Genomic DNA, 27469 nt, shown 5'->3' with positions numbered 1-27469 from the left:
CTAGGGCGTAGGCGCTTTGAAAATCCTCTTAGCTCCCCATAAGTCATATGTCCCGAAAACCCGTTCGGACTACCCCTCGGAGAAACCAAAGCTGTGCAACCTGAAAAGCATCACGATTGACATGGTATCTAGCGTCAGCGTGAGGATCTCTCTTTTTTCGTCTTCTCTCGCCTCTAGCCATCTTGGCATGCTCGAGTTTCTATCGTCCCTCTAAGTTATTACTTCAGCACGGCAGTCCATGCCAGCAGTCTCCATGAGTCCCAAATGGAGGATGTACTGCTAGTTCATATGATGTTCCGGGATCGTAGACTGTATCGTAGCGAAGGAATCGGGCTCGGGAATTTTGGTGAGGGATGGAAGGTTTTGCCTTGCAGCAACTTTGACCCATTACTGGTGCCCCGTGTCCTCGAATATCCGCCATAGGACATTGCCGCGTTTCTTACAAAGTTTGTACTCCCTGACTAGACACCGAACGCTGCAGCTGGGGCGATTTGTGTTACCCTCCCGGTCATGCGAATTCCGACGACAGGACAGTTTCTGCTTCTTCCACCTCTTCATTCTTTCAAGGACGTTGTCACTATGGGATCCAATCACTCTTTACCAGCGAACTACAGCGCTGCGGCGTATGCAGTCTTGACGTTGAATATCATCTTAACAACTGCAGCTGTGGTAGGAAGAGCCGTATCGCGCAAGCTTATGACAGCAACGCTCTCGGCGGACGACACACTTACATATATTGCCTACGTTAGTACCAACCCCGTACCCCATCTTCGTGCACGCTAATAGAAACAGTCTGCCAATCTTGGGCTTTTGGTCTCCGGCCTGCTTCTGATTGCTCTTGGGTCCGTCAATCTCGACGATGTATTAGTCCAAAGCGATGAAAAGCGACACTTCATGAGAGCCGCATACAGTTCTTTAGCTATTCTCTACGTTTGCACCATCACGTTCATCAAGCTATCTATACTCTTCCTTTATAGAAGGACATTTACGATGTTCGAGGCATGGTTCAGATGGGCGTGGTGGAGTCTAATGCATCTCATCATCTTGTGGACAGCAACCTGCGTTATCCTGCTCGCTCTTCATGGAGTGGGACAGATGCCGAAGACTGGATTTTCGAGACTTGGCGTATCTATCACCGGAATTGTCAATGCCTTCTCGGACATTTTGCTTCTGTTGATACCAACGGTAAAGATTTATAGGATGAAGCTACAGAGGAAGCAGAAGAACGCGTTGATCTCAATTTTTGGTATTGGAGGAATGTACGCTATCTATTTCCCTTTGCCATTCCCACGTCCTGACTAACAGCTACGACAGCGCCGCAATTATATCTACTGTCCGCGCAACCATATTCTTTATGAATCGCGATAACCAGCTTAACGAAGCATACTCCAATTACCTTGACATAGTTCTTGCCGCCACGGAATCTTCAGCTGGCCTCATGTGCGCTTGCCTCCCTCTCACCAAGCCTGTCGCCACCCGCCTCACGCGATGGATCCAGCGATTGCGAGGATCGAACACTGAACACCAAGGCTGGACTACCGTTTCCACATCCCAGAAGAGCATAAGCAAAGAAACGGATCGGACGATTTTGAGAATCGATGACTACCATATCCAATTACTGCCTATTGCTCTGTCGACAAGTACCCAGTCTGGGTCTAGGTTGGAGCGAGAAGCCATGGTGATAGAGAAGCCCTGGCAGAGCATGGGTCCATATGAGACGACAACATACTGCGAATCGCATAGACCTTAGTGACGGGTGGTTCAACTACAGAATGCATGGGGTTGGCAGAAAACAAGACGACCCTTTTTGACATATGCCAATCATATGTACATCCATCAGCATTCCCTCCTAAAAGCCCTTCTATGCAGTCTAGGTTGGCTGATACAAACAGCCCCAAGTACCCTCTACTGATTTTGGAGTTCGCGCCCCAATTGTTGCCGCTCCTGCCCGTCGTAACTGCCCAAAGTGCCATTTCGGTTAGTCAAGAGGTAAACAAATGTTCCTTCTACAAACGTCATGCGCGCTTGTCCGCTCTCTTCGATCCCAGAGATTCTGACCTCAGGCTGCAACTTGCGTCCTGCCAACAACAACTGTAGAACGCACAGCTGCAGCAACACCATGGACCACGATATGTCTCCCTTGCTCTCAGCGATGGACGCCCCTCTCATCAAAGCAGAATCAGTGTCCAAGCCTACCGAGCCTGAGCTTGTCGCGGCGCAGTCCGTCAAGCTCGAAGAGGGCGAGATTGAGGAGCCAAGGATCGAGATATCACCATCACGGTCTTTGGCTGCGTACTCATTTTCCCCTCCACCACTGATCGACGATGGCACATGCACACTTACGCAAGATGATGACACCGAGTCACGGGATGAGCCGGCCTCACTGCGCGGTAGGTGCAATGGTAATCCCTTGAGAGCTCTACCACAGCTGACACACTTAGCTGAGTTAGAGCTTGCGAAGCACGAGTATGCTGCTCTCGAAGAGCGTTATTGCACACTCTCGAATCAGCACCGGGAGCTTCGTAAGCTGGCCTCAGCCTACAGCGATGTCATTCGAGGCTTCTCTTCGAATGAAGATGAGACATCTAGTGTTGAACATTTTAGAACAGCGAGCGGCAGATATGGTCTACAAGCGAGAGCTTTCGAGGCTGACGTTGCTGGCGGTCTACAGGCTCTCGTCTCACGAGCAAAGTCTGTGCGGTCGCTGATCGAAAAAGCGGGAGGCATACAAGAGCTGGAAGATCTGGTATCAAAGGCGCACATGTTTCGAAGAAAAGTAAATGAGGTGGGAGGCCTACTGGCTTTTGACCATCTTGTGTCAGAAGTGAACCTGCTACGATCGAAGCAGCAGGAGCATGCCGAGCTGATGCGGAATATTGATGGTTTGGAAAAACTCAAAATCAAGGCCGCAAAGTATGATAGGCTGGAGCAGACGTTCAACGAGATGAAAAATGCTCATAGTGCGGCCGCCCACGGATCAAGCCTTTTGCACGCAAACATGGCTCCGATGCACGCATCGCACAATCTTACTGAGATACCTACGGGAATTGACCAGAATCGTCTTCGTAGCAACACAACGCCTGTTGCTGCAGCTAACATGAATCCTGCACGTGCCAATCGCATCTCTGCCACGCGTGTCGTGGACGACCCCGATCGCGACTTGTACGAAGCAGAGGCCCCTGTAATCAAGCCACAAAACAGGACCGGATCGAACAACGTGCCTCTGGGTCCTTCCCATGTATCCACTCTCTCCGTCGACAAGGCTTACAGGCGGGCAACACTGAAGCGAAAGGGAGATAACGAGCCCCCGTCAAATCATATCAAACGACCCCAAATCGATGTTGGACGCGCTTCAGCTCTGGTGCAAGCTATCTTGCCTACTCGAAGTACCAAACGGTTAAAGCACGATCTTGTGCAAGTTGACTGGAGGAGTGCGAGGATCGTAGACGGTAAGCACGCCAGAAACCTAAATGGGGGAGCTCGCTTCGAGAGCCTTGCCAAAGGACCATCTGTCACTACCGCGCCTTCTCCAACAGTCATGGCGGCTACAGTTTCATCCGAGATTTATTCAAATGACTTTCAAGCCTGTGGATATTCAGCGCCTCTACCAAGAATCAACTTTGTCCACCAGTCACGTCTGCCAATGGTGAAGACCGAGGACACTGAGAATAAACAACTGAGTCATCATCCCATGTCCATATCAATTGTCAACGATATGAACCTTCAACAGGCTGCAATTGTTTCGGTTAGGCGCTATCCAATTGCAGTCTGGGTTGGATCTAGCCCTTCAGAAACCGACTCAACGCCCGCCGACCTGAGGAAGACCGACGAGATGCCTTCGGACCTGGCAAATTTCCTCTCAAGTGAACTGATGAAATACATCAATGTTACAAATTTGGAAATTTGGAACTCAATGCCGGCAAATCCTGACACGTGCATTCTTCGATACATTGTTGACGGTCATAGACCCTCCGGTCAGCCACAGACGCGCAGGGTTTGTAGGACGTGTTCTTCAGCATTTGTTAGCCACCACCGACCTTGCGCCTTGCTCCAAGACGTGGATGGTGTACGCACCGTCGTCTTCTTGCCTCTTCGAGATGCACTCAGGCGCGGCATCAGCTGGACGGACAAACAATATTGGGTCATGGATCCGCAGTATGGTCGAGGTCTTCAGGCTTGAACGTTCGATTCCTATTGACGATGTGTGACAGTAGCGAGATGGTTAAGCCTGAGGCCATGAGAGTATAGGCAATAGTTGGAGGCTAGTCCCTGATCACTGTCACGTCTAATACATTCGACAAGCATCAGAGTGGTCCAGTCACACTATGAGCTCGTCTATTTCATAGATTCTAAACCATAGTTAGCTAAGGTATCTCAGCTATTGTAGTTCAAGGTAGCTTCAACAGCCCCTCATACATCGTGACAATCACCCTAGTGAGCTGCTGAATGTTCGACTTGTCCTCAGGATCTGAGGACTCGATTCTAGTTCCCTCACGATACCTCGGAATGGCATCGTCGTGCCGAACTTGCATACCGTCAACTCGGACTGGATGAGTTCACCATGTGGGGTGCATTATAGTCGATTTAGGGCCGTCATTCTTAGCCTTCTCGAGAGATGCCCAAAGCGCCCTCCGTGATATTTGTTCAATGTGAACTTTCCTCCGACATCTCAGGAGGTCATCCCTGATTCTATACCCATCCCATACCCATGCTCATGCCCATGCTCATGCACATGCCCGTGTCCCTGTCCAGCAGGATCAGGCCTTTTAAGCGCTGTCCCCTCCTTCAAATACAGGATCAACCTGAATGCCGCATTCCCATTGAGGTAATACCGATGTAATCTTTTGCTTCTCAGAAAGCCCAATCTTTCGTACAACTTCAGACTCGCAGTGTTTGTGACTTCAGTCTCTAAGACTATCTCGTCGGCGGAGCGCGAGGCCATGGCTTCGATGGCCAGCCGTACGAGGTTCGTAGCGATGCCTCGACCGCGGTAGGTTTCTTGTACTGCCAGCATCGCGATGTAGCCGCGGAATGTGCCGGAACGGTGGGGTTCGAGTTTGCAGACTATTACGCCGATCAGGCTGTTGTTGGCGTCTAGGGTCTATATAGTTCATCGTGTTAGCCGGTCATGTAGCTACTGGAATGAGGTGGGGTTTGTATGAAGACGATGTGTGGTTGTGAAGGCGGATAAGAAGGGGAATGTTACCATATAGCATAGATAACCCCATTGATAGAGAAAGTACCTGTACACATAGATACTGTATGGCTCGGAAAGGTCCTTGGAGATCAATTGGCGGATTGCGGGGAGGAATTGCTCTTCTTTTGCAGGTTCATATTGAACGTATTGGAGATCGGGCTCTTCTTTCGTTTCTGGGGCCTTTTGATCCTCCATGGCGAGAGGAATGGGCCAGAAAAGTCCAAGAATAATTAGAAGCTAGAATAGTTCCGAGCGCATCGGAATGGTGAAGGGTTGCGGAGGTGGAGCGGAGCTCTCCCGGCTTGGCATTGTGCCCTCAGATCCCGGCTGTCGATCATTTACCGTTTCGTCGTCACATGCCGGAGGCTCGGATAGCCAGGAGCTTAAAAGATAAAAAGATAACTACGTTCTACCACACAAGGGCCTCTCTCGATCCTAACCTCAAAGGTTCCTTGCCTTCACACATGTCCTTCCTAAGACGGCGCCTCATCGGCGGTGGAGGCGACGACTCGCCCTCGGACATCTCCCGCGAATCTTCACCTGGACCAGATGGTCAACAAGCGGCCAACCTCCTAATATCAGCGAAACAACTTGACACGCTCAAGAAGAAAGGAAAAAGGGGCAAGAAATACAATGCCTGGGTCTTCGGGCTCGGGGGCCTATTTGGTCTCGTCGTCGCGGGCTTTTTCGCGAGTAGTAATGATCTCATCGATATGAAGAGCTTGGAGAATGTGAACTTGGAGAGCATAATGGATGCGCTGCCAGCGAATTTTGTGAGGAGCGCGCAGCAGTTACAGGTAAGAAGCTTCATTTTCAAATGAGGGTTAATCCACGAATGGCTGGCCAAGTCGATTGTGACAGGAGTGACCCGAGGTGCTGATTTCCCCAACTCAGTAGAAAACCGAACGCGACGCCGTGAATTACGATTCCTTCGCCGTCGGCCTGTACGCACGCAAACAAGGCATAAAGGCCAAACACCCCGTCATAATGATACCGGGCGTAATCTCCACGGGCCTCGAGTCCTGGAGCACAGAGGAGGGATCGAGACAATATTTCCGCAAGAGGTTATGGGGATCTTGGTCTATGATGCGAGCACTCGTTCTGGACAAGGCTACCTGGAAACGGCATGTCATGCTAGACAAAACTACGGGCATGGATCCACCAGGTGTCAAGTTGAGGGCGGCGCAAGGCTTTGATGCTGCAGACTTCTTCATCACAGGATACTGGATCTGGAACAAGATCCTCGAGAACCTAGCGACTATCGGATACGACCCGGGAAATGCCTTCACAGCAGCCTATGACTGGCGCATGACCTATCTGAACTACGAGATTCGGGACCAATACTTTACACGTTTGAAAAGCCATATCGAAGTAGCCAAGAAGGTATCGGATGAGAAAGCAGTACTGCTATCACACTCCATGGGCTCCCAGGTGCTATACTACTTCCTTCACTGGGTTGAAGCAGAAGGGTACGGCAACGGCGGACCAGGCTGGGTAGAAGAGTACATCGATTCCTGGATTAACATTAGCGGATGTATGCTCGGCGCGCTGAAAGACGTCCCTGCTGTGCTGAGTGGAGAGATGAAAGATACCGCCCAACTCAACGCCTTCGCCGTCTACGGCCTTGAGAAATTCCTCTCGCGCTACGAACGCGCTGAGATTTTCCGCGCTATGCCGGGTCTCTCATCCATGCTACCCATGGGCGGCAATGCAGTCTGGGGTGATGAGACAGGCGCACCGGATGATGTGGAAGGGCAGAATGGCACGTATGGGAACTTTTTACGCTTCCGCAACGCCAACTCGACCCTTACGAGTAAAAACTTGACCGTGACCGATACTTTACCGTTCTTGTTCAAAAATACGGAGCAGTGGTACAAGGACATGATCCTATCATCTTACTCCCATGGCGTAGCACATAACACCAAGCAAGTAGAAGACAACCAACAGATCCCCGCGAAGTGGGTCAATCCACTCGAAAGCCGGTTACCACTCGCCCCGAGTCTGAAAGTCTACTGCTTCTATGGTATTGGGAAGGCCACGGAACGAGCATATTACTACCGCACAGACGACGAGCCCTTGAGTGGGTTGAACGTCACTCTCGACACGGCAATCATGGGCGGAGATATAGACCACGGAGTAGTAATGGGTGAAGGCGACGGTACAGTCAACCTCCTTAGCTCAGGATACATGTGTTCCAAAGGGTGGAAGATGAAGCGATACAATCCAGCCGGTGTACAGGTCAAGACGGTTGAGATGTTACATGAGCCTGATCGGTTCAGTCCGAGGGGTGGGCCTAATACAGGTAAGTGTTCCCAATTCACTCCGGTCCAAAATCTTGGCTAGACAGCGTGGAATAAGAAAAATCCTCAAGAAGAATCTTTGCTGACACTGAACAGCCGACCACGTCGATATCCTCGGTAGTGCCTCACTGAACGACCTGATCTTGCAGGTCGCAGGCGGCCGAGGCGAACTCATCGAGGAAACAATTCATTCGAACATTAAGGAGTATGCGGAGAAGGTCAAGGTGTATGAGGAATCATGAGTGAATGAAGTTCGCTTGTGGCGGAGAACCGTGATCAGACTAATGATACAGGACTGATTTTGATGTATATATGGAAGATCCTCGGTGCTATAGATGGCTGTCATTTGGGTGGCTCGGACGATTGGGATGATACCACAGAGTTATTTACTTGCATGAATTTGAATCATTTATAGAGGCGATCATGATTATTATATTATGGCGTAGATCGCGCAAGTTGTAGTAGATTAACAACGAAATCTTAAGTGAGCAGGCACTAACATTATATCGTTTCGCATTTTTGTTCTTGGTAAACTCTAAAGCGGATACACACATTCCCCCTAGCGCCGATCATTTTGTGCTTCCTCACTTTGCCGCATACTACACTTAGTCATGACGTACGAACGCTAAGCATACACTTCTACAATCCTTTCGAGCCCTATAATGCTATCCAATACCCCGAATATCTCACCACACTCCTCACTCAACCAACAAGTCTCAGTCCACTAGCCGGTGCACCAATCTGACAAACTTCGCAAACCTTGCAGACTGTACCCTTGTACTTTCCATGGTACTTGCTTCCATCATACGGACATGCCACACTTGGACTACCGCCATAAATGGGTGTAAAGCTGGCTGCGCAAATCTCAAAGTCTGCAAACTGATCGAAGTCAATCTCAATAGCATCCGCTGGATTCCGCTCCGCAACAGTCTTGACGCGCTTAGCCGACTCCTTCATCTTTGCGTTACCCGTGCGGTCAAGCAGGGCATTGGCGAAGTTGAGCGCAGTGTTGAGTTGGCGGTTCTTGTGGGCGAAGTTCATGGCTGCAGAGAGAGGAATGGATCTGTGGGGCCCTTCGAGTTCAGGAATGGTAAAGTAGGCTGAAAGTTCAAGGACGCGCTTCTTGTTGTCGTCGGAGAGTGCGGATACGTCAGTTGCGCCTTGTAGAAGTGCGCGGCGCTCGAGCTCGATGGACATGGCGAGGGTGTATTGTGCGGCGGTGTGGATCGCCTTCTTTGCCTGTTCGTTATGTCAGTGGCTGCTGGTGTAAGGAACGCGAGCTTCGACTTACCTCAGATAGCTCTGCTTGTGAAGCAACGACGTTGACGATCAGAAGGTGTAATAGCTTCTTAAAGGAGGCAACACCGTCTTCCAACTTGTTTTTCACCAGCGCTTGCTTGCCAGCTGTCAGGTCAGTCGAAAGAATGGACTCCAATTCCCTCGGGATGATGGGTAGAATCTTTCTTGAATCGGTCTCATCAACTGTCCTCCGCACATAGTTGACCAGAGACGGCATGTTGGGCGTAGCCGGCAAGAACGTCCGTGTGGCTTGGTAGATCTCCTGGAAGCGGTCCTCAAGCGGGGAGAAGTTGACAGCACCAATCTGTCGGTTCAGGAGTTGCATAGCCGTCTCGAATGAGCCTGCAGCGACATGATCTGCCGCCAAGGGTGAGTTGCGTGCCCACAGGTCGGCTTCACTACTGCCGGCCCCTGCTTCAGCACCCTCGACCTCGACAAAGTCGTCCTCGACTTCAATTTCGCCGTCATCGCCCATGTCCCAACCACCAACATCATCCTCTTCATCGCCTCCAAGCTCAGCCACAGCACCTGAAACTTCAGGCTCGCCCAGCAAATCTTCATCTCCATAACCGTTTGCTGCTGGTTCTTCAGCTCCAGTGCCATCAACTTCGCCTTGAAGAGCCTTCTCAAATACAGTCGAAGAAGCAGCCTTTGTTGGCCAGTTCGCTTTATGTGTCGGCACGATGGGCTTAGTAGGTGCAAGGGGGCTACCTATTGAAGGTAGGTTAATTTGCTCTTCGGTGACGCCAGCAGCTTCTAGAATTGTTTGCGCTTGCTCGTCAAGGCCGTTAGCCTTGGCAGTTGCATACGCTAGTGGGTAGAGATCAAGTTCTTGGAACATCTCTATCCGGTTCTGTACATCCCCAAGGTAGAGTGCGTTCTGGAATCGTGCCGTCATGTCCCCGCGGTGCTCGGCGATCTTGGCCATACGCTTCAGCTTATCTTGATCACCTGTTGCGAGGTACAAAAAGGACAGCTTATCGAAGTTGCGAAGCTTCTGGTACGTCATCTCGACCGTTGAATGATTGCCATGTGCAAGAGCTTCGGCGCTGAGTCTTTGCCAGAGTTTCGGCCGATCAAGCTGCTTGGCCATTTCGACTGCTACCTCAAGGTTTCCGCATTCGATAGCAAGCTCGAAGCGCGTCTGGGGATCTTGAACGAATTGAAGAGCAATCTCCGGGTATCCCTTCTTCTGCAGATACGAGATGATGCTTTGACCGACCAAGCTCGATGTTTTGATGATGTTGAGCATCTCGTCGTAATTCCGCTTGATGAGGGCAAGCTTAAAGCGATATTCAGTAGGATCAATCTGGAGGATCTTCGGCTTCGCAGCTCGGTCTAAGCAGTATACGTTTCGTCCCTTGACTCGGACGAGATACACAGTTTGCTCTAGAGTTCGGACGATCCCGTTGTCGCCGTTCATCAGACTGTACTTGATGTGATTCAATGTCGAGTAGAGCAGGACGCCAGTGTCATCCCATGTTGCGCTCTTGATTCGGATTGTCTCGTGTAAAGTGCTGATCTGTTCGAGGTTCTTTGAGGCAATGGTGACGTTGTGTTTGCTCAGAAGAGCTACATGCAGACCATCTGACGACCAGACGACATACTTAACGCCGTTAACAGCAAGCTCCGCGAGATTCTTTTTAGCTTGAATGTCGTACAAAACCACGTTTGTGGGGGTAATCAGAAGTAAGTTGCCAGTGCCGCCGAAATAGATGTCCGTGGTACCGTGTGGAGGTTTAATTGTCTTCGTGGTTGCATTGCTGAGATCTTTGATGTCAATCTGTTGGTTCGACTGATTGAAGACCGCGAATCGGTTTCTCGCTACAAAGACAGCAGAATTTCCCGAGCCGCGCTTTGTGTCCGTCGGCTCTACTGCTCCTGAAGCGTCGCGCGGGAGGCTGATCAACTCATATGTACCACCATCGGCTGGAGATGTAACCAGAATCGAGCGTTCGGCGGGGTTGTAGGACACGGTTCGAGGAGGTACCCATGCGCTTCCGAGCTTCTTCAGGGACAGCATCGATGGTGATTCGATATTCTTCTGGAAATCGTAGGAGCGAATATGCTTCTCTTTCGTGATATAGAAAAGGTTGTTCTGATAGACGGCGGACGCGGGACGCTCCCGTTCCAGTTTGAATACCATCACTCCGTTATCGTGACCAGCGGCGAACAGGTTAATCTCCGGATGCGCTGCAATAACCCAAAAGCGATCGTTCTCCCTCTTGAAAGACTGGACGGATGTTCGTCGGTTGAGGTCCCACACTCGGATGGTCTTGTCTTCACCAACAGATAATATGAGGTCCTGATGAGGGTGGAACAAACAGGCAGATGCGTTCTGGAAGTGGCCTCGGCAGGTATCAACTTCCCAGGCTTTCGTCTCTGACATCCTCCACAGCTTCACCAAGCGATCATCACCAGCGGAAACGATTAATGGAAGCGTCGGGTGGAATGCGACCCAGTTCACGCCTCGATCATGGCCCTCGAGAACGAACTTGACGACTGCATCGGTGTTTCCAAACATATCTGCCTGATTCTGGTTGGCGCGAGCCATCTGATCTTCGAAGGACATTGCTGTCGGAGCGGAGTGCTTCTTCCTTAGTCCAGAGATATCCCAAACACGGACCGATTGATCGAGCGAGGCGGAGACGATGAGGTCCTCTTTGGGATGGAACTGCGCGCACATGGTGTAGTGGTTGTGGCCAGTCATTGTACATACTTCGGGGGGTTAGGTTGGTAAGGCAAGGGCGGTACAGCGGGACTTACTCAATGAGCCTGTACATGTTAGCTTGCGATACTGAAATGGAGCGATGTTACTTACGATTCTGCCAATTCCATATGCGAATGGTCTCTGAGCCTCATTAGCATATACTCTACCAGTGTGCACTATGCGCTTACGATCGTCGGAGCTGCTCACTATCCACGGCAGCTCGTGGTGGAAGAAGACAGTCCGGACATAGTCCAAATGACCGTTCAATGTGAACAGACATCGTCGCGTCTGATATGACCATACCTTGATCTTGTAATCATCACCGCCAGAGACGAATCTGCCCTAGTCTCAGTATACATCTACACGTAACTCTCAACACTGTATCGGAATGCTCACAATGGCTGGGTCTTGTGGAAATCAATGCCGCGGACTGGACCATCGTGCTCTTCGAAGCGGTCTATTAGGGTCCCCATGCGGTAGTCCCATAGCTGGATTGTGGAGGAGTGTAGCGACACGAGGATCCATGGCCTGAAGGCGGTCAGTGGGGAAGGGAGGCATGCGGAAAATGCGGAGGCACCTCTTGGGGTGGAAGGCAATGCCCTTGGCCCTCGAGGACTTGGATTCAAACTGCGGGTTATTAGCAAGCTGTGAGAGCGCGTTTTGCGGGGAGCTCTCTACCTTGGTCAACATGGACGGAGTAGAAGACATGACGGAATTGAGGTCGAAGCCGCAGCTTCACTGGCGCCAGGAGCAACCTCAATGCAGGAGAGGGTCGCTAAGGAGGTAGAGAGGGATAGGTAAAAGAAAAACAAACACGGTGTTGACTACTATTCTGGTACTGCTGCCTCCCGCCTGCGCTGCTTTGGCCAAAGTTCGATATGCCACGCAGCACGCAACGGATTAACTTGAAGGCACGCCTAAGCCGAATCGGTCGCCTAGCGCCAAGGTCCCCGCTACCACGTGACTTTGGACATCACAGTGGACCCTCCGTTTGATATTACAGCCCAGAGCACCACAATTCCGATTTAGAAACCCTCGAACAGGTACATGAACTGCCGCCAACAGAGCCTCATCCCTCCGAGGCCGCACCAGCTCGAATTTGCCTCCGCTGCGTGGGCTCGGTTGCCCCGGTCTGGCGTGCTGCATCGATGCCCCGCAGAGCGCTCACCAATGCCCCCAGTGCCAGCTGGCCATCGTAGTGCCAACACTACCCTACCCGCCCTGCGCGTTGCAATTTTGGACGCTGACCTCATTGGGTGCCGTCCCAGCCTGACGCAAGGTAGAGTGTCCGAGTCTTCTCGTTGCAACTAATCGTTCGCGACCACATATGGTGGCAGCATCGGAGTCATGAAAGGAAAGCACAGCTGCAGATTGACCCGCTCCGTGGCCGGCCAGCTCATTCCTGGAACGCAGGTGGATAATTGGCGACAGTTCCGCACACATTCCCAGACGGCAGGGAATTGTGACCTCCTCCAGTACTCTTTTTCTTCTTCCCCGTCCCCATTCGACCACCGCACACGCACCACACACGCATCGCCACCGAACTGACCAGCAATTTGTGGCTTTTTCGGATCTGCGAGCTACATTTCCTGCATTGCTGCCTATAACACCCCCAATTCCACCTGCACGATAAGCCAAGGCGTTGCAGGGTTCGACTTGTAAAACTCTCCACCTCTCCGCCTGCCCTCGCCGCCTCAGTGATCCCAGTCAAACACTCTTAGACCACCTCCAGAATGAGACAGTCGACGAAACTCCTCTTCCATACTTCAAAGATTAGACACGTCCGTCGGACTTTGATTCCTTGAGATTAGCACACACTATAGAGGAGACCCTGATACGTACGCTTTTGCAATTGGCTACAGGCCAGCCTGACGCAACTCTTCCGGTCAAAACACCACAGTCCTCTTCAGGCTATGGCAACCCACGACCAGCCGCCAGCCGCCATGCTTGTCGGCCATCCCACCTCACCGCCCATGACACCCGGCCATCGCACTCAAAATCGCTTTCCGCCGCAGACACACCAAACCTCTCCGCTGTATAAGCGTATGGGCATCCCGAAATTTGCCCAGACTCCTCCATTGGAGTTCATCGAACCCACTGGCGAAGACCATCACTTCAAGTTCACTCGCCCACAATCACTCGAACGGTCTTCGCGCACATCCGCTTCCACTGGACGAGCGTATGCAACAACATCTCTACTATCCGAAGATGACGACGATTCTGAGGAGGAGAGCGAACAGGAGGAGGAAAGACCCATGCGCCGGGTAGAAAAGGCTCAGTTTGTGCTCGAAGAGCTAAACAGCGATCCAGGCTACGACTGTGACATAGAAGTCGTACGGCCAGACAATTATGAAGACGCAAAAAGTGACAGAAGCGGAACAAAATCCGAGGTCTTTGCTCGACTGAAAGAGCTGCAACTCGAACAAGACAGTTCGGACGAGGAGGAAAGGGAACGCATTTACCGACATAAGAAGAAAAGATGGAGTGCAGGAGTCTTCAAGCGCAGTCATAGTCAGAGCGTCGAGGGTGACAGCAGTTACTCTGACAACGACCCACTAGACGACGTTGACCCAACTGCTCGCCGACTACGACGCCGCGTGCGCGGCCCTCGCGGGCCTTGCGACAGGCGAGGGTCACTCATCTTTGAGGACAGGGGCTTCTCAAATACCAACAATATCGTGGAGGTAGAGGAGCCGGATGAAGGACGAGTGATACACTCGAAAGGCCCGCCATCTATTCCTAGTGATGACGCGTTCACCCTGGATGAGCTCCCATTTTGGAGAGGGGGCGACTTGATGGACGTTGAATTTGACTCTGATTAGACTCTCTTAGTAACGGCTGTCTGCGTTGCCCACAGCTCGGATAATTTCCCGCAGCTTCTTGTTTTTCTGTCTACTGTCTTCATTTGCGATCAAATGTTTGGCGTTGGTTGTGGTTAGCATAGCATGTTCTTGGGCCAAATCTCATCTGTTTTTACCTGAAGGATTGTAAGCGCTCATCAAGTGAAACCAAAGTAGGTATGGCACGGTAAAACGGCACAGACCGCGCCGCGTCTGTGGCCGAGCTGTTTGTTTGCAGATGTTTTTACCTGAATCCTCGCAGCTCTATTTATGGTAACGCTGACAAGCCTTTGCGCCAAGGCTAGGCGTCAACGCCTTTTGGAAAGCTGACATCCACCCAGACGCTAATAACGCTCAACACATGTTCGAGGCTGGGGCATTTTGTGAACTGGCACGGCTATCGACTTTGCCGTGATTCTTGCGCCTCGCTGGGGCCCTTGAAGTCACGAGGCACCGTCCTCTGTGTACACAATGCCTGCTCGGGAGTACCTCGCAACGAAGGGCCAACCTCAGCAAAATAAGCCGTCTTGACAGCAACATCAACAGACCGCTTGATCGCCAATGCTCAAGCATCGCAGCCGATGCACGATCAGCTTTTACTACATCTGTCATTTTACTACTTCCCCAGAAATGTAGAGCTCGCCATACACCGCCACATTCCGACCGCGCGCCGTTCAGCAAACGCCCCGTCAGCGCTTCGACTGCAAGGATGACGAACGGAAACAATGTTTCAAGGCTCGTGCAAAAAGTATCTTTAGTACCTCAAAATCTAAGCAAAAATGACCTGTCATCGAATTTAAGCTTAATTTTAGTCGTTGACCACTAAGCTCAAGCACTTTGTACAGCCTGCTTGTAGTTTTCGGATCGAGGGGTTGCCGTCTAGAACGTCTAGTAGCACCAGGAAATGAGAATCATCAGTAAAGGTATAAGTATGGCGTGGTCGAACGCTCTTGGGAAATCATCTCCTTGCCTACAATCATCAAACCATACTCAAGACTTTCCTATCTGTCTTCATTTTCTTGTCTCCTACTGTTCAAGTTCACTCTTTGCTTCTTAATCAGTAATCATGTTCACTGTTACCAAAGTCCTCGTCGCTGGTCTTGCTGCCCTTGGTGCCGTCCAGGCCCTCCCTCAAACTGTCCGACCATCTTCGACTCCTGCTCCAGCCGCTCCCGCCCCCGCTCCCGCCCCTGCTCAGGACCAGACCGCGCTCTTCCGCGATCTCTCCGCGGCGCCCACTCTTGTGCAGCAGTTCCGACGACTTCTCACCAGTGGGGAGACTCTGCTAACCGGAGATGCCCTGAAGAAGCTCATTGTCTTCTCTTTCAACGGTGCCACGCCTGCTAATGGCGCGAAAGGTGGAGCTACTAAGGCTGCCGTACGTCCCTCCATACTCTGAGTCTCTCCAGCCTCACTAACATCGTCATATTAGAACGTCGAGACCTTCCCCATCCTGTATAAGCTCGGCATCTCCACCACCGTCGGCTTCCTCGAGCCTTGCGGAATCAATACGCCCCATGTTCATCCACGTGCCACTGAGTTCCTTACTCTTGTCGAAGGTTCCAACCTTAAGTTCGGCTACGTTCTCGAAAATGGCCTTGTCAAGGCGGGCCAGAACCCCGAAATCGCCGGCGCCTTGAACAAGTTCGAGGGTACCGTCTTCCCCCAGGGCTCCATCCACTTCCAGTTCAACGACAACTGCGACAAGGCTACGTTTGTTGCGTCGCTGAACTCTGAGGACCCGGGAACGAGCCAGATTGCGCAGAACTTCTTTGCGCTGAATGCGAATGTAGTTAATGCGACGCTTGGTATGCCTAAGACTATTGATGGCAAGAACATTGAGACGTTCAGGAAGATGATTCCTGCCAATCTTGCTCAGGATGTTGATACTTGCTTGGCTAAGTGCAACAAGAAGGGGTACTAGGTGCAACGAGAAGTATCAAGCTACTCAGATGATGGGCTGGTCGGGATGAGATGAGATGGGAAATGGGATGGGCTATAACAGATACGGACTGCATCTTTGAGTTTTTTAGCACAGCGACGGCGTTTTACACCTTCTTTTCGTGGCTGATGATACTGTTACTGATCCTTCTTTTGTGGATTTAGCTTAGAATACTTGCTTCTAGTTGACTTATATTATAACCTTGTCGTTCTATGCTCGTGTGCATTAAGATCTCAACATGTCTAACCTTTTTTTTTCTAGAGCAGGCTACGAATCTCTTGGTAATAGCACAAGTCGGCGACAAGTCCCAAACTAATCACCAACCAGGCCTACTTGAGGCCGAGCGCTGAACGGTTTCGACAGTTCTAGTGAGCAAGCACGAGCTATTCAGATGCTTTTGCTTCCCAGTACTCTTTTGTTATGAGAAATGTCAAGTTGCGCACAAGTCAGTATACGTGTAACTAGCCTCAGCATATATCTGACATGAGCTGTATCCCTGTGGGATGAGCTGCTAAGTATACACCCTGCAACGCTTGGTAGGCTGAGAAGCTGAATATTGAGAAGTTGTCCTAGAATGGCTCATTACTTGATTCCAAGGAAACGTTTTTGGTACAAAGATTCAATTGTTCGGAGAAGAGTGAGATACAGAAGAAATTGAAATGAAGCTAATCAGAAGATCAATATGTTTCATGTATGCAGAATCTTTTTCAGGACGATAACAGTGGCCAGTCTTGACGGAGGCTTGCTGCGGCGGCGCAGCGTGGTCCCGAAGCAATGGGTAACTTTTTTCGGACCCTTTTTATCCTAGCCAGACTTTTGTTGTTGCGCATGCAAGCCCCACGTCCGACTCATTCAGCTCCCGCCGCAACGACCAACAACAACTTCCGCTTCAGCCTGAGCTGAACATTGAAGACAGGCACATATATACCTGCCTTCCCTTCTCCGCCTTATTTTCACATTTCCAGTCCCCATCCAATTGGCAAAAGCACAATAGCTGCTTACCCCTCCATACCACCAGACCCCCCACCATGGCGGACCCAGTCGCGATCCAGGACGAAATCGCAGTGATTGAGAAGAGAATCGAAGAGCTACAGACCCAACTCAAAGATGCAAAGGCGAGATTACTCAAGAGCCAGGAAGAATCGCTGGCCAGCGGGCCCGGCGCACACTTGTCAGAAGAAGAGAAGCTGGCGCTCATCAAGGTCAACTTGCAGGAAGTGCTCAACCCAGAGATCATGGAGGCGGCGCTGAAGAAGCAGGGGCATTTGAAGGTCTACTGGGGCACTGCGACGACGGGGAGGCCGCACTGTGGATACGTGCGTATCACTTCTCGGTAGTGTTGCTCGTTTCGTTGCTAATCATGGTGTGTAGTTTGTTCCTATCCTCAAGATCGCACAGTTCCTCGCTGCAGGCTGCCACGTCAAGATCCTACTCGCCGATATCCATGGCTTCCTCGACAACCTCAAAGCGCCGATTGAGCTCGTCAAGTTCCGCGCTGAATACTACCGCTTCACCATCACTGCGCTCCTCCGCGCTGTCAACGTGCCCATCGACAAGCTCGAGTTCGTACTGGGGTCTAGCTATGAGTTGAACGCGGACTACACAATGGATTTGCTGCGGTTGGCGTCTATAACGAGCGAGCGCGATGCGAAGAAAGCGGGTGCTGAGGTGGTCAAGCAGACGGAGAATGCACCGCTGAGTGGACTGCTCTACCCGCTTATGCAGGCGCTCGATGAGCAGTACCTCGATGTAGACGTACAATTTGGTGGCGTGGATCAGCGCAAGATCTTTGCTCTGGCAAAGGAAGTCCTGCCCAAGATTGGCTACAAAGAGCGCGCACACTTGATGAACCCTATGGTCCCCGGTCTGCAAGGCGGCAAGATGAGCGCTTCAGACCCAGACTCCAAAATCGATGTCCTCGACGACAAAGACGCCGTCAAGCGCAAACTGAAAAAGGCCTTTGCACCCCCCAAGATTGTCGAGGAGAACGGCGTGCTCAGCTTCGTCGAGTACGTCCTGCTCCCCGCTGGCCACCTCATCTACGGCGAGTCCAAGTTCGTCGTCAACCGCCGCGACGCAGAGCCCCTCGTCTACACCAACATCAAGCAAATGCAAGACGACTATGTGAATGATATCCTGATACCGCAGGACTTGAAGCCTGCTGTTACCGAGGCGCTTAACAAGCTACTCGAGCCCGTTCAGGCAGAGTTCCAGGCCAGTGCTGAATGGAAGGAGATTGAGACCAAGGCGTACCCGCCACCGCCCGCGGAGAAGAAGAAGGAGAAAAAGAAGAAGGACAAGGGCACCTTCCACCCGGGAAAGAAGGTCGAAGCGAAGCCTGATGGACATGTTGAGGGCGAGGACAAAGCGGCAGTAGACGTCGGGAGTGCGAGTGGGGAGAAGGCAATTGAGAACTTGACGTTGAAGGAATAGAAGGCATGAGTGGGGGAAATATAGATCTATACCCACAGCGCGGTTGACTGATGGTAGTCACAAACTAACGATCTGGTACGACAGAATCTACTTGTGACATGCTCTGACCAGTTGTGTAGCGTTGCATTTAGTTCGAAAGTCGAGTCCTCGGTTAGACGACATCTAGGTAGGCGATCATATATGAGAGTGCATCTCGCTCGAAGGCAAATAAACACAACCACGCGAGCAATTAGAAACTGTTTGAACATAATCCAGTTTAATATTTACTGACTGCTAGTCGTACAACAAACAAGGAGATTATCATGTACAAGAAAGACATTTAAAGATGAAAAGGTATCGAGCCGGCCCAAAGAAACGCAGCCACCGGCATTCGTATGCCCTCGTTCGCGCAACTTCGAAGCGTGCCGCGCGTATGAAAGTCCGAACGCCATCCTAAACCATGTCCGTAGCACCGTACTCGTAATCAGGTTCTCTTCGTATCGTTTTCAAGGCGCCACCCACATTCAACTTCAGCACACTTATCGCACGATCCCATCACCACCCTTGCCCGGAGGCGGCCCCGGAGGCGGAGCATACTGCGCGTTACCACCGTACGTGGGTTGCGGGCTTTGCAGCTCTACGCCATTCTGCTGGCCATAGTAGCCCTGGTTGGCGCCATTGTTGTAATAGCCTTGATTCGAGGTGGGCGCGGTGGTCGCAGAGTACGGCGGTGCAGGCTGTTGGGTGTTGTAGTTGTTATTGTAGTAGGGTTGCGCGTTGGTGCCCTGGCCTGGTCTCGCAGCCCAGCCGGTGCCGTAGAAAGGTTGACGACCAGCCTTGCGGCGGCGACGTGCGGTTAAGCAGCTACGATGATGGTTAGACACGGCCCGGGCAGTGCGGGAGGGTGAGACTTACGAGCAGACCACGAAGAGGAGGAAGAAGCCAATCACCACGACTGCGAGGACGAGCCATCGCACCCAGTTATCCCATGCGGAGCGGTAGCAGCGGGTTCTGCCGAACTGGTCGCGGTAACATCTAGCCATGATGTGTTAGATGTATGTGTAGAATTAATTGGTGTGGTTATTTTCGAGTGGTAGTGGTAGTGGTGAGAAGACGGAAAGAGTGTTCAGTCAAGTACAAAGGGTGCTTGATGCGCGGTGTATGACGTGTGTCGCAAGCAGTCGAACAAGCGCATGAACGACAACCCAGGTGCGACAACAGCCACTTATAAACCCAGCAGGAAAGTAAGAACAAGGCCAAGCCACGTCGTAACATACCTGTCGTCGTAATAGTCGTAGCTCTGTCTAGCCTGAATATACATGTTGGTCAAATTGGCCTGGTCAACGAAAGCGCAAGACCAAGCGTGTCTAGGGCAGCGAAGGAGGGCTGATAAGAGGTGGTGGTGAGGATGGAAAGAGTGGGACGCAGGGATGGGCTGGGGAAATATGACGACGGCTCAGGCTGAAGAGGGCAAGGATGCGAGGCATGCCGGCTGCTCAGCCACAGCCAAGGACATAGGGCTTGGGAAAATCGGGTAGAGCGGAGTTGACAAGTACGAGGACGGCTGTGTGCTCATTGGTGGCTATGGAAACTTCTGTTGGTCCTGCTGATGGACTGCTGATGGCCAGGCCAGGTGGAACGAGGCGCGGTCGCATCAAGGGCGGCAAAGGACTGTGATGGAATCTTCTCCTCCCATCTCAAATAACGACCGGCAAGATTCTGACGGCTCGGGGCTTTCTACGACAGTCAGATGCTAATAGGAGGAAGGCTCTCTGAGGAGTTCTTGGGGTCTTGGTATGCTGCGCCTGGAGCATACGCATACTCGGACTACTGAAGTCATCAAATCAAGTCCGATTCCAAATCATCAACATCTCGTTTGCTTGCTTCACATCTATCAGTGGGATTGTGTTTGCCCATCTGGTCATCTCTGACGTGCAACTGCTCTTGAAGCAGTGCATTGTGTGAATATATTCGCATCTCCAGATTCTTGAAGAGTCCACGTCCATGCCAGTGTTGTTACCTGAGAAGTATACTGAATGAAGGGTATTACGGTTATCGACGGTTGATCAAACATGGGACGGTTCTCTGCCAGAGATTCGACATCTACCCAGTTCCTTGGACTCTATGTCCTGTCGCATTCCATTCACCCCAGCCACATGCATGCACACTCCACTCCCGCGCCACACCAACCCTCAACCCCCCTCCATCGTTCATCGCCAATTCTTTCCATACTGCTTCGCCGTCTCGGTTTGCATTCCGTCCGTCGCGCAACTCGTCTACATGGCAGGGGTTTGCGCCTGTCCCAGACTACACAGCCAATCAGCACCCAGCTAGTCAAATGCCTGAAGTGCGCTAATGCAGGATGAGTTGTTCAATTGTCCATGGCATGGTTTTGCTTGGGTCCCACTACTGCCAGCGGAGAAGCCGCTGAAAGAATTAATAGCTGTTCGTCGGTCCCTATGGCTGCTGTCTGTGCCTCTTCTCTCTTCCTGCCATTCTCTCTCGTCTTCTCGCTGTATACGCTTGTTGGGGAGGAGCTGGAGAGCGGGCTTGGGTGCGGAATTGCGTTTCGACGATACACTGCGCGGACACGAGAAAAACCGATCAGTCATTGAACACCACGAGCCGATGTTTCCGCACAACAATAGTCTGATGCGACGCGTCTGCGCTTGCCCTGACAAGCAGGCTGCTCGGGCCTGGCGAACAGACACATGTCTGCGACACCAAACAACCTTGTTACAGCACGGCGCGACCGTCGGCGCACACTGACGCAAAGTCACGAGCACAGCAAGGCCACTCAAAATGGAAAGAGACAATCGTCACCATTATACGATACGAACTTTGGGCTATTCTTGTTGAAGTCGACAATCCCGCTACCGTACACTTGTATCTGGACCCAAGTCTCCTCTTCTCTTCTTGGAACCCGCTGCGCCCTTGCTCAAATAAAGACAGATGATGCCGTCGCGTACTGTCGCGTACTGTCGCTGAATGTACGCTATTGATGACCGCCGTGAAGAATGATATAGAAAGAAGCGTGCTCGAGTTGGGAAACTGGAATGGCCATCGCTAGCCTGCAGAGCGATCTGCCCGTCTTTTCTTCCGTCACATCGTAAGAATCATTAAGTATGTCGTAGAAAGCTGACTACCGTATTTTGTGAGAACATAGGCACATCAGCGTCGTGAAATGGCGAAACAATAAACCGAGTCAAATGGGGTGGTGAGCGGCACGTGGTCGCTCTTCCTCTTCGAATGCGGACCGCAACCTACTTGCTCGCTCGAGCGATCAACCACTGGAGCACGGCATCGAGATTGGTCTCTTCCTTTGCGCTGATGCCGTAGCAGCTCACTTCTCGGTGCGATACGGCCTTGAGGTTCAGCGATTCGATCAGTTCGTCCACGGAGAGCTTGTTGGGCAGATCGGATTTGTTGCCCAAGACAAGGAGAGGGATGCCTTCCAGGGCAGGCTTCTCCAAGAGAAGGTTCAGCTCTTCGCGCGCAACCGGTAGCGCTTCCTTGTCAGCGGAGTCGACGATGAACCTAGCACGATGAGCGACCACCTCGGAACACATGCAAATGGGTCTTACACAATGGCATTCACACCGCGGCAGTACCGCTCCCACATGGAACGAAACCTGGGTTGGCCTCCGAGATCCCAACTGTGGCGATGGTCAGCAGACACACCTTGGCTGGGTAGATTGCCCGCTCCCTGCAAGGCTGGCTCCAACGGGCTTGGCGCCGCAAGAGGAGGACATGCGTGCAGGTGACCAGGGAGGCAATGCGTAGTACTCACCACTTCAAGGTTACATGACCTTTCTGGACGCGCTTCATGTTGAAGCCGACGGTGGGGATAGAGCTATGACCAAGATTAGCGCTTGGGCCCCCTCTATGATGGCGCCCATGGTTGCGCGAAGCTGGAGAATCGGGACACTGATGGGACAATGTCGCCCTCGGCTTGCGGTACTTGGGATGCATGTTTGGCTTACTCGACAGTGAACTCTCCTCCCTAGACAGCAGTCGGTCAGCACAAGGTCGTCGCAAGATATCGTCGGTCTGGCACAGCCATTACCGCATCAGGAAAGAGACTCACCGCCAGAACTCTCAAGAGCGAAGTCTTGCCAGCGTTCTGCAGTCCGATCATGGTGATGTCCATCTCGGTCGCCCTAGACAGTGAGAATCATCAGCATCCATCCCAGTTCATCGTCGAGTGCGGGCTTGCTGGTTCGTGCAGGGACGAGCGCTGGAGGGGAGGTATCAAATGGCGCATCAGGCATCTAGGCGTGCGCAGATGATATGACGAAAGGGACATGACAGTAAGGACGGAGGCACAATACCAGAACAAGCGGAGGAGCCAGTCGTAGAGCCGTCGAAATAGGTTGGCCATGGTGAGGGACTAGGTAGGTAGGTAATGACTCGGGGGATGGTGTTGACGGCTGGTCGAGAAGTGGTGATGGGATGGGCGCTGGGTGGGAAGCCTGGGACCTTGATCCTTGCTTGCGGGGCAGCTTTGTAGCGATTACGCCGTAGATTCAACAGCAACAGCAGCAGCAACAGTGAATGGACCAGCAATCCAATACATGTGCAGACCGCGTCGACAATGCAGTGAGGAAGTGAAGAAGAGCGAGAGCTGTGCCGCCCCACGGAAAAGCTAGGAGCGCTTCGTTGCGCACCGCATTGGAGCCACTGCGCGTGACGACGGGCGAGCCTCTCTCGCCTATGGGAACTCTTGGCGGCCGACAGGGGGGGGGGGAGAGGGAGACAGACCCTAGCGCGCAAAAAGTTCGTGATGGGCACCCGAGGAAGACATTCACTCAATTTGCGAATCAACTGCGACGACACAGCTTGCGTCCTCATGGTGAGCTGCGCATTCGCCCCCTAATATCTTACCCCGTCCTCTCTCTCTCTCCACGCGACGCGACATACCCTACATACAGTCATTGCCTGCACAGCCATGGCGCCTGTTGCACCCAAAGCCAGGAAGCCACAGCAGCAGCAACAGCAGCAGCAGCAGCCGTGGTCGACCAACTTCGACACGCAGCGACGACAGAAGCTGTTCCAAAGCCCCCCCAGGGACAAGACAGCCTATCCCACGCTCGCCGAAGCCGTAGACCCCCACATCAACTCCTTCAATGCCGTCTTCGCCGCGGGCGGGCAGCTCGAGCAGGGCATCAAGGAAATTGGCACCAAGATGTTCCTCGACGGCGACCCATACGATGCGCGGCCCGAAGAAACTGGCCCGCGAAACAGACTCTCGGTCCGCATACAGGATGTCTTCCTCGACCGCGCCGTCCTCCCGCCATCCAACAAGGTTGCGCTCAAGAACCGCAACATATTCCCCGCAGAATGCAGAGAGCGACACGCCACCTACCGCGGCAAGATGCGCGCACGGCTCGAGTACAGAGTCAACAATGGCGACTGGCGAGAGGAGGTGTGCGATCTGGGCACCGTTCCCATCATGCTGAGGTCAAACCGGTGCCACCTCGAGAACATGAGCCCGGACCAGCTCGTCAAGGCCAAGGAGGAGACCGAGGAGCTGGGTGGATACTTCATCGTCAACGGCATCGAGAAGATTATCCGAATGCTGCAGGTGAACAGGCGAAACTACCCCATGGCCATCAAGCGTGGCGCCTTCACCAACCGTGGCCCTGGCTACACCCCGTACGGCATCCTCATTCGCTCCATGCGCCCCGACCAGACGTCCCAAACCAACGCCCTCCACTACCTGAACGACGGCAACGTCAACTTGCGCTTCTCGTGGAGGAAGGCCGAGTATCTGGTGCCAGTCATGATGGTGCTCAAAGCGCTAGTCGAGACCAATGACCGCGAGGTCTTTGAGGGCTTGGTGGGTGCAGCTGGCTCAGAAGGACTCGCCGAGAAGCAGTTTGTGACCGATAGGGTGGAATTGCTCCTCCGGACGTACAAGGTCTATGGGTTGCACTCGAAAGCGAAGACGAGGGCATATCTGGGACAGAAGTTCAAAGTCGTACTGCAGATCCCCGAGGACACCAGCGACGAAGAAGCCGGCACCGAATTCCTCCGACGAATCGTCCTACCACATCTAGGAGCCTACAATGTCACGCCAGCCCAAGATGCCGACAAGTTCCGCATGCTCCTGTTTATGATCCGGAAATTGTATGCCCTGGTCGAGGGTGAATGCACCGTGGACAATCCGGACGCTGTCCAAAATCAGGAAGTCCTGCTTGGCGGCCAGCTCTTTGGCATGATTTTGAAGGAGAGACTCGAGGACTGGCTACTTTCCATACGGGTTGGCGTGCAGGAGTGGGGACGCAGGGCAGAATGGAAGCCCTTCACCTCTGAAGAATTCAAGAAGGATTTTCTGCCCAAGATTCTGAGAAGATCCCAACTGGGCATCGGAGCGGCCATGGAATACTTCCTGTCGACCGGAAACCTCATCAGTCCTACCGGTCTCGACCTGCAACAAACGGCTGGTTTCGTGGTCGTGGCTGAAAAGATCAACTTCTACCGCTTCATCAGTCATTTCAGGATGGTGCACAGAGGCGCCTTCTTCGCTCAACTCAAGACAACAACCGTGCGGAAACTGCTACCAGAGAGCTGGGGCTTCATGTGTCCTGTCCACACCCCTGACGGATCTCCATGTGGGTTACTAAACCACTTTGCACACAAGTGCAAGTTGGCTACACACAACGTTGATGTCTCGGCGATCCCCATGCTGGTTGCACAACTGGGCGTATCCAGCAAGTCGTCCGCCTCTCTTGAGGCGAGCGTGGTCGTACAGCTAGACGGCCGCGTTTTGGGCTTCTGCTCGCCAAAGCAAGCCAAAACCATTGCAGACACGCTTCGCTACTGGAAGGTTGAAGGCTCTCACGACGTTCCGTTGGAACTCGAAGTCGGCTATATTCCCAATTCCAACGGTGGCCAGTATCCCGGCGTGTACATGTTCTCACAGATGTCCCGAATGTACAGACCCGTCAAGTACCTCCCTCTAGACAAATTGGACTACGTGGGACCGTTCGAGCAACCGTACATGTCGATAGCCTGTACAGATGCCGAGGTTGTGTCAGGTGACTCGACACATGTCGAATACGACCCCACAAACATCTTCTCCATCATCGCCAACATGACACCATTCTCAGACTTTAACCAATCGCCAAGAAACATGTATCAAGTGGGTTATAAAACTAGCCTTTGCACTCTTAATTACCTGCTAATATTAACAGTGCCAAATGGGAAAGCAGTCCATGGGAACGCCTGGAGCCGCCCTGCGATACCGAACGGATAACAAGACCTACCGCTTGCAGACGGGCCAAACACCTATTGTGCGACCGCCACTGCATAACGAGTATGGCTTGGACAACTTTCCGAACGGAATGAATGCTGTTGTGGCTGTTATCTCTTACACGGGGTACGACATGGACGACGCCATGATAATAAACAAGTCGGCGCATGAGCGCGGTTTTGGTCACGGCACAATCTACAAGACCAAGATATGCGATCTCGAAGAAGGAGGGCGGAAAAACAGATCGGGGAGGACCGTGACCAAGCTTTTTGGATTCGCTCCCGACGGCCTCATCACGGCGGACAAGAAAGAGACGATCGACGAAGATGGGTTTCCTCGCATTGGGGCGATGCTGCGTTCAGGCGACGCTATCGCGGCATGGCACACTGTCTCGTATGACCCGGCTACCGATGATTACATCAACCGCGACGCCCAAACAAGCTATTTCAAGTACAAGGAAGACGAACTCGCCTTCGTAGAAGAGGTGCGTATCATCGGCTCAGAAGACGGCACGCAGCCTTGCCAGAAGATTAGCGTCAAACTTCGTGTCCCGCGTTCCCCAGTCATCGGCGACAAATTCTCGTCTCGTCACGGCCAGAAGGGTGTCGCTTCACAGAAATGGCCTTCCATCGACATGCCTTTCTCCGAATCCGGAATACAGCCCGATGTCATCATCAACCCGCACGCTTTCCCCTCGCGAATGACAATCGGTATGTTCGTCGAGTCGCTCGCAGGCAAAGCCGGTGCGCTTCACGGTTTAGCACAGGACTCGACGCCGTTCCGTTTCGACGAGCAGAACACTGCCGTCGATTTCTTCGGACACCAGCTTATGAAGGCGGGATACAACTACTACGGCAACGAGCCCATGTACAGCGGAATCACAGGCCAAGAACTCGCTGCGGACATTTACATTGGTGTCGTCTATTACCAGCGTCTACGTCACATGGTCAACGATAAGTTCCAAGTGCGTACTACGGGACCCATCAACTCGACGACAGGGCAACCCATCAAGGGAAGGAAGAAGGGTGGTGGTATCCGTGTCGGCGAGATGGAGCGCGACGCTCTTATTGCACACGGTACTGCTTTCCTCCTGCAAGATCGTCTCATGAACTGCTCAGATTACACAAAAGCAGCCATCTGCCGCGCCTGTGGGTCTTTCCTCTCCACTGCGCCCACGGTCAACGAGTATGGCCGCAAGAAGGAGAAACCTGGAAGCAGCTTGACGATTCGTTGTAGACGTTGTGCGAAGCTCGCGGATGGGGTGAACAGTAAGGCGGATGTGTGGATGGATGGCCAGGGAATGCGGTTCAGTGGCGGAGATGACATTGCCATTGTGGCTGTTCCGGGTGTCTTGAAGTATCTGGATGTTGAGCTGGCTAGTATGGGGGTTAGGCTGAAGTTCAAGGTGGATCCGTAGATACTGGAGCGGCTAATGATGTTGGAATCGAGGTAGGCTTGAATAAGCATTGCTCGGCGTTTTGGACACTAGGAAAAGTTCTGTTCTGTAAGTAGCA

At 52.4% G+C, this 27469-nt stretch overlaps 11 protein-coding genes across 11 annotated transcripts; 7 read left to right on the top strand and 4 right to left on the bottom strand.

Moving 5' to 3' along the window:
* Positions 1-579: 579 nt before the first annotated feature.
* K460DRAFT_414844 (uncharacterized protein) lies at positions 580-1750 on the top strand (the record flags this gene model as incomplete). Its single annotated transcript, XM_040937705.1, has 3 exons — positions 580-744; positions 793-1259; positions 1315-1750. The coding sequence occupies 3 exons, from the start codon at positions 580-582 to the stop codon at positions 1748-1750; spliced, it is 1068 nt and encodes a 355-aa protein (XP_040790824.1).
* A 369-nt stretch (positions 1751-2119) lies between these two features.
* K460DRAFT_414843 (uncharacterized protein) lies at positions 2120-4180 on the top strand (the record flags this gene model as incomplete). Its single annotated transcript, XM_040937704.1, has 2 exons — positions 2120-2390; positions 2442-4180. The coding sequence occupies 2 exons, from the start codon at positions 2120-2122 to the stop codon at positions 4178-4180; spliced, it is 2010 nt and encodes a 669-aa protein (XP_040790823.1).
* A 489-nt stretch (positions 4181-4669) lies between these two features.
* On the bottom strand, positions 4670-5392 carry K460DRAFT_278413 (acyl-CoA N-acyltransferase; the record flags this gene model as incomplete). The annotated part of the gene is made up of 2 exons (XM_040928253.1): positions 4670-5101; positions 5207-5392. The coding sequence occupies 2 exons, from the start codon at positions 5390-5392 to the stop codon at positions 4670-4672; spliced, it is 618 nt and encodes a 205-aa protein (XP_040790822.1).
* Positions 5393-5661: 269 nt separating this feature from the next.
* Positions 5662-7739, top strand: K460DRAFT_281024 (Phospholipid:diacylglycerol acyltransferase; the record flags this gene model as incomplete). Its single annotated transcript, XM_040928458.1, has 3 exons — positions 5662-5994; positions 6095-7499; positions 7594-7739. The coding sequence occupies 3 exons, from the start codon at positions 5662-5664 to the stop codon at positions 7737-7739; spliced, it is 1884 nt and encodes a 627-aa protein (XP_040790821.1).
* A 225-nt stretch (positions 7740-7964) lies between these two features.
* Positions 7965-12383, bottom strand: K460DRAFT_70113 (Coatomer, alpha subunit). The gene is made up of 8 exons (XM_040938640.1): positions 12185-12383; positions 12084-12133; positions 11903-12034; positions 11695-11843; positions 11618-11647; positions 11563-11571; positions 8789-11514; positions 7965-8736 (listed from the first exon to the last, which is right to left on the bottom strand). Exons 1-8 carry the CDS (start codon positions 12212-12214, stop codon positions 8200-8202), a joined length of 3663 nt encoding a protein of 1220 aa, XP_040790820.1. The 5' UTR covers positions 12215-12383; the 3' UTR covers positions 7965-8199.
* Positions 12384-13419: 1036 nt separating this feature from the next.
* On the top strand, positions 13420-14328 carry K460DRAFT_276638 (uncharacterized protein; the record flags this gene model as incomplete). Its single annotated transcript, XM_040928131.1, has 1 exon — positions 13420-14328. The coding sequence occupies one exon, from the start codon at positions 13420-13422 to the stop codon at positions 14326-14328; it is 909 nt and encodes a 302-aa protein (XP_040790819.1).
* A 1084-nt stretch (positions 14329-15412) lies between these two features.
* On the top strand, positions 15413-16393 carry K460DRAFT_308314 (RmlC-like cupin; the record flags this gene model as incomplete). Its single annotated transcript, XM_040930101.1, has 2 exons — positions 15413-15724; positions 15779-16393. The coding sequence occupies 2 exons, from the start codon at positions 15413-15415 to the stop codon at positions 16268-16270; spliced, it is 804 nt and encodes a 267-aa protein (XP_040790818.1). The 3' UTR covers positions 16271-16393.
* Positions 16394-17316: 923 nt separating this feature from the next.
* On the top strand, positions 17317-18721 carry K460DRAFT_353261 (Nucleotidylyl transferase; the record flags this gene model as incomplete). The annotated part of the gene is made up of 2 exons (XM_040931703.1): positions 17317-17604; positions 17660-18721. The coding sequence occupies 2 exons, from the start codon at positions 17317-17319 to the stop codon at positions 18719-18721; spliced, it is 1350 nt and encodes a 449-aa protein (XP_040790817.1).
* A 518-nt stretch (positions 18722-19239) lies between these two features.
* K460DRAFT_403548 (uncharacterized protein) lies at positions 19240-19743 on the bottom strand (the record flags this gene model as incomplete). Its single annotated transcript, XM_040936640.1, has 2 exons — positions 19240-19564; positions 19616-19743. 2 exons carry the CDS (start codon positions 19741-19743, stop codon positions 19240-19242), a joined length of 453 nt encoding a protein of 150 aa, XP_040790816.1.
* A 2220-nt stretch (positions 19744-21963) lies between these two features.
* On the bottom strand, positions 21964-23081 carry K460DRAFT_280843 (ADP-ribosylation factor family protein; the record flags this gene model as incomplete). The annotated part of the gene is made up of 6 exons (XM_040928439.1): positions 21964-22237; positions 22285-22356; positions 22491-22553; positions 22684-22703; positions 22788-22860; positions 23032-23081. The coding sequence occupies 6 exons, from the start codon at positions 23079-23081 to the stop codon at positions 21964-21966; spliced, it is 552 nt and encodes a 183-aa protein (XP_040790815.1).
* Positions 23082-23438: 357 nt separating this feature from the next.
* On the top strand, positions 23439-27463 carry K460DRAFT_69995 (DNA-directed RNA polymerase I). The gene is made up of 2 exons (XM_040938639.1): positions 23439-25844; positions 25897-27463. The coding sequence occupies exons 1-2, from the start codon at positions 23649-23651 to the stop codon at positions 27370-27372; spliced, it is 3672 nt and encodes a 1223-aa protein (XP_040790814.1). The 5' UTR covers positions 23439-23648; the 3' UTR covers positions 27373-27463.
* Positions 27464-27469: the final 6 nt, after the last annotated feature.

This window comes from Cucurbitaria berberidis (genome assembly GCF_010015615.1).
Source record: "Cucurbitaria berberidis CBS 394.84 unplaced genomic scaffold K460scaffold_2, whole genome shotgun sequence".
NCBI lineage: Eukaryota > Fungi > Ascomycota > Dothideomycetes > Pleosporales > Cucurbitariaceae > Cucurbitaria > Cucurbitaria berberidis.
This window is presented reverse-complemented; position numbering and strand designations above follow the sequence as displayed.